We start from the raw sequence: 16,269 nt of genomic DNA on the forward strand, positions 1-16,269 counted from the left end.
TATTAGGCTATCTCTGTGGAAGCCTAAGGCAGACCAATCATAGTGAAGAAATTCTCCAATGTCATCTATATTCATCAGTGATTCGTGCTTCACAGCCTAAACCAGTGGTGATGAAACTGTGACGTGAGAGCTGCATCAGGCTGTAACTGAGAGCTCCAAGCTTCTTATTCACGAGCCTCAACTGATGATTAAAAAATGACGTATGTTTATCTTTCTCTAAAGAGCAAACATTTCCATACAGTTATGACTGTCACATAATGATAAATAAAAAAGTTAACTTTTTTCACAATGTAGAAATGCTGATCTGAATATCAGATAAGTGATTTCTCTCAGTTTAGTAAAATAGCCAGTAGGATACAAAGCTAGATTTCAGAACAATGTATTCTGGTATTCACAGCATTCTTTTTCACTAAAATCATTACAATTATGTCCATTTGGGAGTCATGTTTATTTTCTTGATAATAACAGATTTTGCTGAAATCTAGGTTTAGGGAAGCAATGTTGAATCCCCCACAGACCTCTAGAATTTAAAGAATATAGTCACGCTATGAAGATATACAACAATTAAAAATAGAGTATCCATTGACCAGAATTTCCTTCCACTAGAAAATGTCATTCTCAAAAATTCACCTGCTAACTATAGCTGAGTAACAGTAATAATGAAGTAGCTTTTGTTATATAGCCAAATTTAAAACAAAGCCATTGTACTTGGAGAATATAAGATGAACATAAATGATCATAGTTTCCAGTGTATTTGCAAAAAAATTACAGAATTCGAAAGTTGAACAAAACTTTAAAATGAAAAACAAATCACTAACCAAGATTACTCAAACCAATTCAAAATTTTTATTTAAACTAAAGTTTGTCTCAGTATATTAAGTTTAACCTCCAAATCACAATTCTTATCTTTCCTTTCTCTATGGACTGACCTCTCTTAACTCTTTAGTAAGAAAATATTGATAGAATTGATTTTGTAGCCATATTTATTGTTAATATGTTAAATATTACCAATCTCCTTGCAATATCATGATTACAAACAGTAACAATACCATGATTACAATCAATACTAGTTAATATTTTCATTATGTCTTAAGTATACATTCTCTTAAAATAATGATATAAAGACTTTATAATTAAAATATCAACTTATTTGGCATATTGAGGGCATGCATTTTTCTCATTCATTACCATTATAATATAAAGATGAGACATTAGTAAGTTTAACTGTAATTAAAGCATTAAGAAAATAGGAATAAGTCGGCAACATCTGAAAGCTATATCCATTTAAGTGTCTTATAAAGGGAATATAAAAGCTGGAAAATCCTGTGTGGTTCGTCATTATATGAATAACAATGGTTAATTCTCCACTCACTTAAAATTAAGTAAAATTATTTTAGTTAGAAATCTTGGTTAACACAATATTAATTACAGTATGATTACAGTATTTCTTAAATGCTAAATGTACCATTGTTGTTAATTAGTAAAAGTTTTGTTGAAATGGTAACATGTAACTGTTTGTAATAAAGTAAATGTCTTCTATATACTATATACTCATAATGATATATTTTCTCCATCCTTGCTGGCATCACCTTACTTCTATCTATTATACAATCCATACTATTGAAATAGGCTCCATGCTAATTTTTTTTCATTCTCTGTCCATCAATATTTTACAATAATGCATATTTGGATCTCTTTACACAGAATGTCCAACTTTCAGCTTAAATTTTTCCAAGATGTTTTATGAGACTCTAATGACTCTAACACATCCCACCTTTTGCTACATTCATTTTGATTCACTCCAATTTCTTTGATTTTCTTTTAGTTTCTTTGACAGATGACATGTTGGTTTTTTTTTTTTCAACCCTAAAGTAACAGACTATCTTTCTCTTTAGTGTTTCTCCTACTTACATTCTTATGTTCCTTTCTGTCTTTTTCTTTGTCTATCCTGGGGATTGAACCCATGTTCTATGTATGTTAAGCATGTACTCTACCTAGTCCTGAGCTACATTCCAAGTACTCTTGGTATTTTAGACAACAGTTTAAATGGCACTTCTTTGGTAATCCTTTTACTGACTGAATGAATTAAAAACTTATCTGTCATTCTTGGCAATAATGCATATTCAAAAAGCATTTATAATAATTTATATGTATATATGTATGTGTATGTGTATAGCTATTGGGTACATTAAAGGATGAATAATACTATTTAACATTTGTTTTTCAAGCATGTATCAAAGTTTTATTATTTTATCAATGTTTGGAAATATTTTGGAAAAATATTTCAGTGTAGAATAGTGGCAAATAAAAAATCAAAATACACTAGAAATAAAATTGAAAACATCAGTACCTCTAAAGCACCTATAATGCAAATTTTGACTGAAATGTAGTGGAATCTTAATTTAGAAAAGTGGTTTCTGCTTCTTTTTCATTTTTACTTTATATTATTTCAAATTAATTTAAAATGTATAGAAATGTTGTGAATATCCAAAGAGCTTCTAACTAAAATTGCCATTTCTTTGCATTTTATCACACTTGCTTTATTATTATATGCATAAACACATTTAAAAATATAACTTAAAAAATATGCAATGTAGCAGTGCTTCAAGATGTAACCCTGTGCGGAAGCCATGGTAACCTTTATATTCTGCAATTTTAGCGTATAAATGCTGAAGTGAGTTAATGAACATTTATAATCCTGTGCAAAGCCATTTTAGTTATAAAGTATTTTCAATGATTATGTTTACATAAATTTTTAAAAAGAGCAGGAAAATCATTCCTTTGTAATATATAATGAAATAACAAAATATCTTCTTTTCTTATTTTCAGGACTGATACTACAATGCTTAAAATTCTAAGATAGTAAAAAACTACACAGACTACACAGAAATGGTGAATATATGTTTACAGGTGATATAGATCATACAGGTGTTTATGATGTTATAAAAATGACACATCATATAGGTGTTGATTTGATGTGCTTTCCATTTTTATTGTTTTTATCAATGCTTTTATGATTTATATGATGCTTCAAATAAAGAACTAAAAATATTGTCTATGACAAAACTATAATTTTGAAGCATTAATTCATTTGAATTTTATGACATTTGATAACAGTCAGATTAAGCAAAAACACCGAAGCTTTGACTACAATAAAATTAAAATTTAGGACTGCTGAATTCCAGAGCACATACTTTTAAATTATGACACTTAACTGTGTATAACCAATATGCAAGATAATTCTGAAATTGTATACAAGATAATTCTGAAAGACTGAGAAATAACTATTAAAATGAAAATTATCATAGTTTTGTATTGATAAACAAGTTGTTTTTAAAAAAGTGATGGAAGCAGAGTATAGTAAGGAGACAAAAAGAGAAATTTAAAATGGAAAATGTCAATTTTTAGCACATTTGATCTACACAGTTGAGTGAGGTGGGATTTTTTTTTTTCATCTAGGTTGGTAATCTGTGCTTCAGCAATTGCCAGTAAAAATAAATGTCTGATTTTAGAACCTTATTTTACCATACATTACCTGACAGCTACTGTCTATTATAAGTGATATGCAATAAATAAGAGTATCTTCTATTTGTTAAAAAAGTGAAACACTGGTTTCTACTATTTTAGGTTAAAGGAAAAATGACTCAGGAGCTTATAATGATGAACTATGTTGTGCAAGAGAGCAAAACATTAATATTATATTTATGTCTAGATGTCCTGGAAGATCACTGTGAACTCTTACATCCTCACTATGAATGGTGTTTGAATAATGGGGGCTTTAATTGGTCTGGGCAGAGGCAGCTCACTAGGACAAGGACCAGAGGGTTTATTTCTCTCCCTGGTCCCTTCCTTGACTTAACTCTCTGCTTCCTTCCACCATGTTATGAGCAGGTCCCCCTCCGCCATGTTTCTCTGCCATGTTGCCCTGCCTTGGGGCCTACCAAGTATGGGCTAAGAGACAAAATAAATCATTTCACCCTTTAATTATGTGTTGACTATTTTGTCACAGTGACAAAGAAAGTGACTAAGATAGATTTTGGTACCAGAGCAACAAAGTCATTGTTGGGACTGTATTTGGACCTAGTTTCTAAGGAGAGTTTGGAAAGGTTCAGATATACCTTATGAAGAAAGAGTTTGGAAAGGTTCAGATATACCTTATGAAAGAAAGGTTCAGATACACCTAGAATGCTGTAAACTAAACTTGAAGTGAGAGTCTGATAAGAGTTCAGAAGACCTATACTGGTACAAATACAGCTGATGAAAACAAGGTTCAGGAGATTTTAGTTGGGGGAAAAGATGTGAGACTATCTGGTTATGCTCTGACAAAATAGTTTACTTATATACGGATCATTTCTTAAGAGACTGAGATTAAGGGAGTTCAGATTGGTCAATCTAGTAGAGGAAGTATCAAGGCAGCCTAACATTGAGGCTGTGGCATGGGTACTGTAGGGTGCTTTCAATCAGCTTTACACTGAAAAGCATAGGCAAAAGCATGGTTAAGTGATTTTAAAAGTTTGAATTTTGGCAGAAACGTTGTCTAGTAATGTTGGATTCTGAGAAGCTGGAGCAGAGGAGATTTACTGGTTGAAAAGATTAGGGTTAAAAGGAAGCCTAACTCATCTATGACACAAGGAAACTAAAGAAAATCTAATAAAAGCCACTCATAACAAACCAGTGACCAACATCATATTAAATAGTGAGAGGCTGAAAGCTTTTCCTCTAAAATCAGGAACAAGACAATATAATTCTCAAAACAGCCAGAGTAATCAAGTAAGAAAAAGAAATAAAAGGAATATGTATGAAAATAGGAATATGTTTCTCTACATAGAAGCTCTCAAAATTTCAAAAACACTGTTAGAATTCATTACTATAGCAGGATACTAAATCAACACAAATATTAGTAGCATTTCTGTATGCCATTATTAAACTCACTGAAAAATAAAGGAAACAATACCTTTACAACTTACCTTGTTAAAAAAATTGAATATATAAGAATTAACCTAACCCAATAAGTGGAACACTTCTACAACGAAAATTACAGTTCTCTATAAAAATATATAACAGAAGATGGAAAGATATCCCCTGTTCCAGGATAGGAAGAACCACTTAGAGCAAATTGGCCATATTTCCAAAACTGATAAGCAGATAATGCAATTCCAGTGAAAATACCTACACCTAAAGAAAGCAATACTAAAATTCATCTGGAACCAGAATACATTGTAATAGAAAAAAACCAAACTTGAATAATAAGAGCAAGACAAGAGGCATTAAAATTCTAAATTATAATTATACTATATTTATAAATTATTCTACAAAAACTATACTATAGTTGTAAATTATTCAAGTTATACTCTGAAGATACAGTGGGAATCAAAGAAGACTTGTGGATCAATGTAATAGAATACAGTATGCAGAAACAACCCAACACACATTGAGTCATTTGAACTTTGACCAAGGAGCCAAAAACATGCACTGTAAAAAAAAAAAAAAAAAAAGAAACATCTTTCACAAATGGTGTTGGAAAAAATGAATATCCTTCTGCTGAAGACTGAAGCCAGATTTGTGTCTCTCACAATGCAGTAAACTAAAATCTAAAAGAACTATTGATTTAAATATTAAAACTGAAAGATAAAATAGGCACAACTCTTAAGAAACAGGAGTGGACAAGGACTTTCTAAATAGAATCCAAATTACATAAGAAATAACACAAAGAATCAACAGATGAGATCATATCAAACTAAAATGGTTTCTCACAGGAAAAGAAACAGATAACCGAATGAAATGATAACCTACAGAACTTGCCAGCCATTCTTCAAATCTAGAATATATAAAAATGCAAATAAATTAGACCATTCCCTAATTTAAAGACTCAGTCCAAAAGTGGCCATCTGAATTTAATAGATACTTCTCAGATGAAGAACTACAAATAGCAAGTAAACATATGAAAAATATTCAGTATTGATGATCATTTCAGAAATGCAAATTAAAGCTGAACTAAGATTCCATTTCTCCAAAAAGAATGGGTATCATTACGAAATCAACCAAGAGCAAATGCTTGCAAAGTATAGGAAAACAAACCCTTCTCCATTTTTGGTGGAAATGTAAATTGGTACAAGTATGAGGGAAATCAATGTGCACAGTCCTCAAAAACTAAAAGTAGAGGCTGGCTCCATTTGGGTACTGTTCCAAACTATTCACCTTCTAAGTATATTCCAAAAAGAAGCAAAAACATCTCACCACAGTGTTATATGCATACCGTGTTTAGCGCAATGTAATTTATAGCAGCTAAATTTTGAAAACAGCCCACATGCCGTCAACAGATGCAAATATAGACAAAGTATGGCATTTGTATACAAGGAATAGTACTAGTCTTCCATTAAAAAGAATACCCTTGAGATACTTTTAGGCAAATGCTTGTACCTTGAGACAATAATTTTAAGCAAAATAAATCAGACATACAAATTTATATGCTGCATTGATTCCGTTGTGTGAGAAACCAAACAGTAACCAAGGAGGAAAATGAAGGATAGATATTGGAAAGTAGGAAAAATTTATTCAAATGAGTTTTGGCATTAGCCATATCATAGGTTAATGTTGTTCTATTAGAAAACAATTTGTTTGAGTTACTCACTATTCATGTCAAAACAGTTCATTTTAAAGAAATACAATTAGAGTTGCTGTATTTGACATTAAGATGACAACTGAAATTTTATACTTGCAATAACTATAAATACATACTTTAAAGCAAACTGAAATTTTCTCTGTTAAGGAACCTCAAATTTATGAATTATCAGTCTGCTTTTCTCATGTGGAGTTATTTATATTTGAATAAGAGTATATATACAATTCTGTGTGTAAGAAGATCTAAAGAAGACAAAATTTTCATCAAGTAGTGCTATTTTATAACTAGAATTTCCCTTATTTTTAATCTAAGCCTGTATCTTCTAAATTAGAAAATCACTAATAATCCCCAAAGAATAATTCCCGATAGAAAAATCTAGGGAGGTGTCTTTAAATTTAAAATGCCTCAAAATAAAAAGAAACATACTTGATACTTATATATAGATTCCATATTTATTTTGTTGAATGAAAGCTCATTTTCATTTTTACCATTTATGTGGTTGTCACTGTCATGCTTGTCATTATTATGACCAGTGCTACTGCCTACGTTTCTAGTATTCATAGGACTTTGCTTTAAAAAAAAATTCATGAGAAAGAATGCAATTTTGCTCTTATGTATTTCATGTTCCAGAGTAAATACTCCCTGATACTGAAGTAATATATTACTTTTCTATTTTTACTGAAACTGCATCAACACTGTGTTTTCTAATTCATTTTCCTAACAGCCTCGTCATTCTTATGCATTTATCTATTATTTTCCATTCTTCTCCACCATCAAATCTTATAAAACTCAGGAGAAACTGGACTCATCTCCAGATTTTGGGCTGAATTCTGATTAACTCAAAGCCATACAACACAAAAGCCTTGAGTACATATTATAAAGACCTTTGTCTCTTCAAAATTTAAAAGCACAAGAAATATTCTATAAAATAAGCAGAGCCCCCAAGAATATAAGGATATTCTCCAAGCCAATCTCAAATGTAGTGCATTGAAGAGTTCACTAATGAAACTCCCAGTGAAAGTGTAGATAAAGGGCACAGACATGGTCAAGGGAAACCTTTGGAGAGAAGTGAATTAATCTAATAAATGACTTCTCATCCATCAAACTACTAAGTCCACAATTTAATTTCTTGGTTCTGTACAAATCAATTGGGTTTGGATGAACTCTAATTCTGACCTGTATCTAGGTATTCAGTCTATATCTAGGTATAAATCTTGCTTTGAACCTGGCTCTGGATCAACAACTACTGTGCATCTCTCCATCTTCCATTTTTGAAATAATATTTTAAAATTTATTTTATCACTTATCTATACTTTAATGAGGATAGTAGGTACAAATATTTGATCATTTGTGGTTTACAGATTGATATACAAAAAAAGAAGCTTACACAACACTTACAGTTCTGGTACTTTCAACTATATGGAATTAAATCTATATATAGGAAGAAAGATCAATATAGATATTCAGTAGCCAGAAGAGAAGATTTTGATAGAGATGGTCACGTGTACATTGAAAATTCATGTTTTCATTTCCATTTCCATAGTATGGTATTGTTAAAGGCATGCAAAGACCTAATCAAGTACAGATTTTATTCTTCCTTTTATATATAACTTTTTTCATGTATCTTTTATATTTTTTACTTTCTGTTAATTGGAAGTAAAATCTACTAGAGCCTAAGAATTTCTAGAGGTACAACATGGAAGGATGCTAGATTGTTAAATGAAGCCAAGTGGAAACCTGTCCATTAATCTTTGATATTCTTATTGAACTCATATATGAGTATTAAATATAATTTATTGTTTTATGTCAGAACTTAGGAATTTATAAAAGCAACTAATCCTAAACCATTATTTTAAAGAGATTAATCTTTTGATAGTTATTCAAAGTTTAGAGTACTCTATGTAAATTATACTTCTTTCTGTTACTGAAAATAATGAATAAATAAGCTAAATTACTATTCATGTTTTTGAAATTCTTATCTAATTAAATTCATAATGAAATAAATATTTTTTAAAAAACATTTACTTCCATTAAAAGTGTATCAGGAATGGTGTGTTTGGAAGCTTTATTTTTGGAGGCTTTTTGAGGATTGCAGAATTTCAAGTACTTTAAATCCTCCTAGATTAAATTTACAAGATGATTTAAGTATTTAGACATATATTCAAATTACGTAACTTACCAATCCTACAAATCATTTTGAGATCTAGGCTGGAGGATTCTAGAAGACAAGAATATTTTATTTTTATTTTACTTTTAAAACTCATTCCATGTTTCACTAATTTGAATATAGGAAGGAAATACAAAGTTTTGCTTAATAGGTTGATTGCTGATAATATAGTCATAAACATGTATACATAGCAAGTTATTAGTTTTTTTTACAAAAAGATATTACATTATTTTAAGACATTGAGACATATTTTACATGCATTGAATGATCTGCTAAGGAAAACTTTTACTTGAGATCCTTACAAAAACAATTATTCTCAGTAAAGCTAAACAAATAAAAAATATCAAATAGCTTCAATACCTGCTTTTTCTTTTTTTTATAACTGAAAAAAAATCTTGAATCAAAAGTGCCTTACACTGGAAAACAACTACCTTGACCTTAAAGCCAGGCAATCTCTGTCTAGTCAAACTGCTTAGAGCCTGGCTCAAGGGAAAATATCAATTTTGGTTCAATATCCTGAAAATCTCAGCAGTCAAGCAGAACAAAAATAACAGCATAAAAGCTGAGTATTGGTTTTACTTCTCTTCTCTTCCTTTTCTTTTTCCTCCTTTTCATTAAATATAACTTTATGATGTATAAAATATTCTAAATCTATCTTTGATTTTGGTAATATGTAGGCATAATGCTGTCAAATGTTTAATTTATTATGTTTATATTTTCATTTCCCTTTGATATTTATAAATTAAGATTGTCTTGGCTCTTGAAAATAATATTTTATGCCTGATCTGTTATTTATCCAGACCTTGTTTTAACCTTTTTCTCTTAAAATCTTCTCTAAGTTTGCTCGGAGGTAGGTCCTAACACCTTCCTTCCATAGGTGCCCACTCTACAATGGGAGGAAACAGGGACACAGAGATGAATTTGCAAATGAAGAGGATGTATTGAGTTCCCACATTTATTACTATTTGGTCATGCCCTTTTCTTCCAACCAGACTTCTCATGACCCCTCTGTATTCATCAAAGTTAGTACAAAACACACAAGTTTTCCTTTTTTGTTTGTTTGTTTTTCTGTATTTTGATTTTTATTCCCAAAGATTCCTATGTCAGGTGAAGTTTGCAATAGATACACTTGTTTGTTTTTCTCTTGCTCATATGTCTTTTGTGCCAGATGCTTCATCTGAAAACCTAGCAATGGATGAAAAGTTCTTTCCTCTCTTACATCCTCATCCCTTAAATTTCTCTGTATTTTATGCTTACTTTGCCCCTGTATATTTTTCATCTTTGTTCCTAGGCTATACATCTTTTCTTATTTCCTCTACTCTTCCTCAATGCTTTTATGATATAATGAATTTAATCTATATGAAATAAACATTTTTAGGAGAGTCTGTATGAGAAAGAGAATGGGGCTTGTAAATAAAGTGATCTCTAATAGGGTAGGATATTAGTCTCATCATTTCTTTCATAAAGGTATTATGTTAGAAATATTAGTCATTGTGTTTGAAGAAACATGGAAGACCTTCTTATATTTTACAATTCAAAATTATCAAAATGCTTTATAGGCTTGATCTTCCTTATAAATCTTTCCAACCGTCTTGCAAGCTATGAATCATTATTTACATTTTTATGGTAAGAAAATGAAAGTAAAAGAAGCATCTAAATTCACATAGCTTATAACTAGGTAAGCCAGGATTTGATCTCAGTAACGTGATTCTAGTGCCAAGCTCTGAACTATTAAGAAAATACAGACCCTAATACAGACAGAAATATTCCTGTTCATGTTAGTTGAACTGTGATCACTAAAATACCTCCCAATTCTAATGCCTCCATACAAATAATTATTGAAATGTAAACATTTTCAATCAGGTAGTGTTTCAAGGAGGTAGTAAAAGGAAATGTCACTAAAAGTTTGAAAACAAGAAAAAGCTCCAATAACTCTAGAAAAATAGTCTGCATTCATGAGTCAATGCCAACAACAAAAATGATTGGTTTAACACAACACACATCTTTGTCTTTTGTTAGCAGATTTGTATTGCAGCATGGTTCAAATATTAATGGAAGATTGGGGAAAATCATTAATATACATTCAAACTCTGAAGAACTAAAAAACAACAAAATGAAATTCAGAAAGATAATAATGTTAATTCTACCAAAGTTACTAAATGCAAAGATCATAGGAGATAGAAAATAAGATCCCATAGCCAGCATACTTCACAAAACCCATAAGCATTACAGAAAGGGCCTGAAACCTCCACCATACATCATTCTGAAAGAAACCTGAAACATGACAAGAGAAAGAAACAAGAAAAAGCCTTAAGCCACTGACCCAGGGATAAAAGCTCAGAAGAGGTAAATACAGAAGAGACCAAAGGCAGCAAATATGCAATATTGGCCACAACATCAGCAGACATAAAGAAACACCTTTGGGACCTCATAGACAAACTTAAAACTGAAATTCTAATTCAAGTGAGGCAAGATATAAAAAGATTAATAAAAGAAATTCTAAGGACCTCTCAAGAAGATACAAATGAAAGAATGGAGGAACCCAGGAAAAGGATAGAAACATTTGATGAAGAATATAAACAAAATCTAAAATACATGAAACAGATCCAAAGAGATTACCAAGAAATTAAAAACTTCATTGATAGCTGGAAAAATTCCTTGACAGAAACTAAAGTTAGACTTTCAAAACTTGAAGATAGACTTGCAATGTGTGATTGTGAAAAGAAAGATCTCTTAAAAATAACAAGGAACCAGGAAATAACAATACAAAGGAAAGAAGATGACAAGAGGATCTATAACTTAAGAATAAAAAATGTGAGTGAAGAAGCAGGAGTAACCACAAATGAAATACAAAGGCTATTCACAGAAATAATTAAGGAAAACTTCCCAAGCACAGGAAGAGGAAATGATATTCAAATATAGGAGGCATACAGAACTCCACCGAGGCATAACCAAAACAGATCTATACCCAGACATGCAATAATCAAGATCTCAGAAATTCATCACAAGAACAGAATATTAAAAGTGGTCAGAGAAAAGAAACAGATCACCTACAAAGGAAAACCCATCAAAATCACAACAGACTTCTCAACATGAACTATCAAAACAAGAAGAGCTTGGAGCAAAGTATTCTAAGCCCTGAAAGAAAATAACCTCCAACCCAGGTTGATGTACCCTGAAAAACTGTCTCTCAAAATTAATGGGGAAACAAGATGTTTCCATGAAGAAGAGGAACTGTGGGAGTTCTTGACCACCAATCCAAGCCTACAAAAAATACTGAAGGACATTCTAGAGAGAGAGGAAAAAAATCACCAGAATTCCAGCAATAGTGGCAGGGAGGCCTCAGTGAATAGGGCAGACAATGGAATGAAGGGGAAAAGTAGACAACTAACAGCAGAAAAATAGCATAGCAGAGATGAGACAAGAAGACTGGCTATAATCTTTAATACAGATGGCCTTGATACACTAACAAAAAGAAAAACAGGCAGAGTAGATCAGGAGATAGGGTCCATCAAGATGCTGTGATTAGGACATATAATTTATCTGAAAGAGGATTAATGAACCAAAAGTCAAAGATGATAAAACAATGCTCTGTGTGACAAGGAACCAGAGAAAAATAGGGACAGCTCGACCAGCAACTGCAGTTAGGTTGAAAAGTCATGACACTTTTGTGAAGTGGAAAACTACTCAGTTATAAGGAAGGAAAACCTTGAGTCTTTAGTAAATAAAGGAATACAGCTCAAGACCAAGCTCAAGGGTAAAAAGGTTCAGAACCACTTAGATAAATAGCAGGTTGCCCCTGGCAATCCAGAAACTAAAGGAGTTAGTGGAACCCAAATTGTACAAAGCATTCTGAGAAAGGGAAAGGGGAGGAATTGTCTAAAAAAGGAAGGCAGAAGACACTGTTAATAGTGTATCAGGATTTAAAGGCCAAATTAGTTTTATCACTCTGTTTAGTTTGATTTTATTCTGTTTCAATCTGTCTACTTGTTGTAGATTTGAGGGCGCAGACAGCTATCCCCAAAATAGCAGGATATACTACAGTAACTATACTTAATTTCTATTAACTTAACCTGGAGCCCTGTATTACTTACATTGTCATACTATGACTGATCTTATTTGAATCTGGTTTGTTATATCACTGTTTTGTCTTTGACTAATTTTATTCGAATTTGATTTGCTTCATAGTATCAATCTAAGAGCAAAGGCAACTACTTGGAAGACACCAAGATGCAACAGGATATCCATTCTGGTTGGATTATTAACTGCTTTTGAAGTCCTAGAATGTTTCCGATGTTTTGTTTTTATGAATATTGCCATGTAGCGCTATGTTCGATTATATTAAGCCTGATGATATAGACAATTCTATTGAAAATAACAAGAGACATCAGAGTAACTACTGTAGCTCACCTACGATTTTGGTTTTATACCTTTTTTTCATTTCATGTTTTTCTAGGAATTTGTGTTGTTGTCTTGTTTTGGTTTGTTTTTCCTTCTACTACAGAAAGGATATGTATGCATATAGAGATTCACCCAAGAATAGAACTTCTAAACAGTTTACGAGAATAGGTTCTATAACATACAATGTAATGAACAGATACTCTGAAGAAAATGAGACATTAAGATACCCAGTGCTAATTCCTAGCATCATGATACAAAATCTAGCAATACTATTATTCTCTGTCCAGATATTAGTCTTTTTTCTTTTGTTTAATTTCAACATACGTAAAGATATGGACAGCTCCTTTGAAGAGAACAAGAGGCATTTTGGCAGCCATTGTTGACTTCCCTATTGTCTGGTGTTGAAGACCTAAAATATCTTCATCATCTTGTTCTGATCATTTTAGTACTATTTTGTTTATCACTGTGTGTGAAGATATGGACAACTATTTGGAAGAAAACAGAGACCGTATGATAGACAGTGAAGATTTCCGGTGGTCTTGCTTGGAAATAATGTGTTTCTTAATTTTTTTCTTTTGCTCTGTTTTGTTCTGTTTAATTTTATTCTTTTAAAAATAAAATAAAAAAAGAGTCAATTATTTCATGCTCCTCTAGAATAACCCAAAGGTTCCTCCACATTCATCTTAGCCAAATTTCTACTAAAACAAAAATAGAGTGTATCTGAAAGTGTACTACTGAAAATAGGCCTGTCCTTTTAAAAAGACAGTTTTTCCTTCTCTGATATCTACAATTCATGGTTGAAAAACTATGCTAGAGAAACAGCAAATGAAAGATTCCAAAGAATCTACTGTGATAATTGATATACAACAAAATTAAACAGTTAGGAGGCCCAAAGGAATTCAGCAGAGAATAAGCTCAAACAATGTGAGGTTTTCTACTTTTAATTCTGTTGAAAATGACAAAACGGGATTTTTTTTTCATACAATGCCAAAGAAATAGGAAGCATCAGAACCTAAGCTATGTTGTTGTTCACAAAACGAGATGATTTTCACATATATTATATTTCAGACTGGCAGCTTTATTTGAGTGTCTCTGGATCATTGCTTGTAAGAATAAGGAAGGACAAACATAATAGAATGTGAGGAGAAACATAGTAACTCTACCTCTTAACATTTTTGAGGGGTAAGCAATCTAAACGCTAATCTCAAAGTCAATACAGGCAAGAAAAAAACACACAAGCAAATATCTTACTAAACAGGATGCCAAAAGCATGTTGTTAGCACATTTGTAAATTTCAATTCTTTCTTACTATCCTTATCTAAGCACCCAAACAAATCAGTTTAAATACAGCTTCTTTTACTAATGTCTTTCGAAGCATCACTGCAGTCAAGTAACCATCTGCTACAAATACAAATAGAGCTACATTCAAGAATTATATTACACAGCCTTCCTAGCAAAGATCTTACGTGCAAGCTGTTCTTGTCAAAATCAGAACCATTGTGATGATGCATCTTAATATTCAATCAGACTTTAAGTAAAGAGTGACAAAAGTCCACATATGGATGACAGCTGTTTCTTCAGTAAATATTTTCTCATTTATTGAATGGTGGCTTATGGCAATTTAGGCTATGTTCCATCAGACAGTAGAGCCTGAACTGCCTGAAGACTACTAAAACAATGCAAAATACCCAAAAGACCAAAACAATGAAAGAATAAAATTTCAATTTTCAACTCTGTGATACAATTATATCTTCAAAAATAACAGCTACTGCAATTAAAGTACTATAATATGTCATTATTTTGAGAAGTGCATTATGCCACTAATTTGAGTAGTACACTATACCATTAATTTGTCATTAATTTCCTTGCCCACTACTGACAGGTGAAAAAATTGAATTCATGGAACTCCATTATCTGTCCCTCACTCTCTAATAATACCAGAGTATTTGTAAAATAAAGGCATAATTAGTTTCTGTATTGATTTTCTAAACGTATGAATAAACTTGACTGTAATTTAAACATTTTATGGCTATATTTTGACAAACTGTGAAACATTAAAGAAGATTAATGAGCCTATTATCTAAAAGAAGGTCTTATAAAACAAGGCCTCTTTTAACCAATAAGAAACTTTCAAATTGAAATGTTTCAATAAAAAAGATGGATTCTGAGAAGAAATTCATTAACTCTATAGTAATATGCAGTTTACATTTCAATAGTTATCAATGCAATGGTCTAACAAAGATATCCGTAATGGTTCAGTAATACTCTGGAAAACACTTTGCACATCTTTTATAAATTTTAAATGTAATACCAAATATAAATCTGTTCATCGAATATCATTCAGTAGCTTCTGTGAACTTGTCTAACTACAAGGTCCACTGCGGGGTAATGAAAAGTCAGGCTCTTTATCCTGAAACTCTCCTGAGAGCTCCTTTGGTAGACATAAAGATATTCTGGCAAGGGAAGAAGATTGCTGAGTTTTAGGGTAGGCCTGAAATATTGATCATTTAAGAAGATAGTTTTTCCCCGGCTTCTGAATAGTAAATTAGTCTTTATGTTTGCCTGAAATCCAAGAAATACAGCCAGCAATTTTCTTTTAAAATGGTGCAGTTTTTGTCTTATTTTCCATCAATCTTTTCAGATTTTATTTTTAATAGAAACATTCACAAACCAAATATGACAAAGGAGTTTCTTACCCTGCAATTGGGTCTACTGCTATTGCCTTAGGGTTATGAAGGTCCAGATCAATCAAGGTGACACATACAGATCCGTTGAAATTACAAACAAAGATTCTGTCACTGACATGATCCACAAAATAGAGATTCCTGGTGAGCCAGTCAATAGCCATTTGTTCCACATCTGAAAAACACGCATACGAAACCACTGAATCACAGACTCAAGTTTGTCATCATATAAGACTACCCAAATGATCAAGAAGAACACTTCAAAAGTATAGGTCATTTTACAAAATTGCAAGCAAAATCTCTTGTAACGTCAAAGTAAATGACACTACTATGTGAAATAATTGCATTTTCATATATTTCTTCTTGCTAGCTGAAGAGTGAGGATGATCTAGACA

The 16,269-nt window shown here is 31.7% G+C and overlaps 1 protein-coding gene across 7 annotated transcripts in view; it reads right to left on the reverse strand.

Moving 5' to 3' along the window:
- Lrp1b (LDL receptor related protein 1B) overlaps nt 1-16,269 on the reverse strand; it is a 1,703,137-nt gene that overhangs the window by 842,184 nt on the left and 844,684 nt on the right. For all 7 annotated transcript variants that reach the window (XR_010050782.1, XM_063259026.1, XM_063259028.1 and 4 more), the window contains exon 7: nt 15,887-16,049. Coding sequence is in view for 6 of the 7 variants with exons in the window: in XM_063259026.1 (XP_063115096.1) it covers nt 15,887-16,049 (163 nt within the window). In the remaining variant the exon portion in view is untranslated. The remainder of the gene's footprint in view (nt 1-15,886; nt 16,050-16,269) is intronic.

The sequence above is a fragment of the Cavia porcellus genome, unplaced genomic scaffold (assembly GCF_034190915.1).
Source record: "Cavia porcellus strain 051 isolate PalLab524CR breed Dunkin Hartley unplaced genomic scaffold, mCavPor4.1 scaffold_12, whole genome shotgun sequence".
In the NCBI taxonomy this organism is placed as follows: Eukaryota; Metazoa; Chordata; class Mammalia; order Rodentia; family Caviidae; genus Cavia; species Cavia porcellus.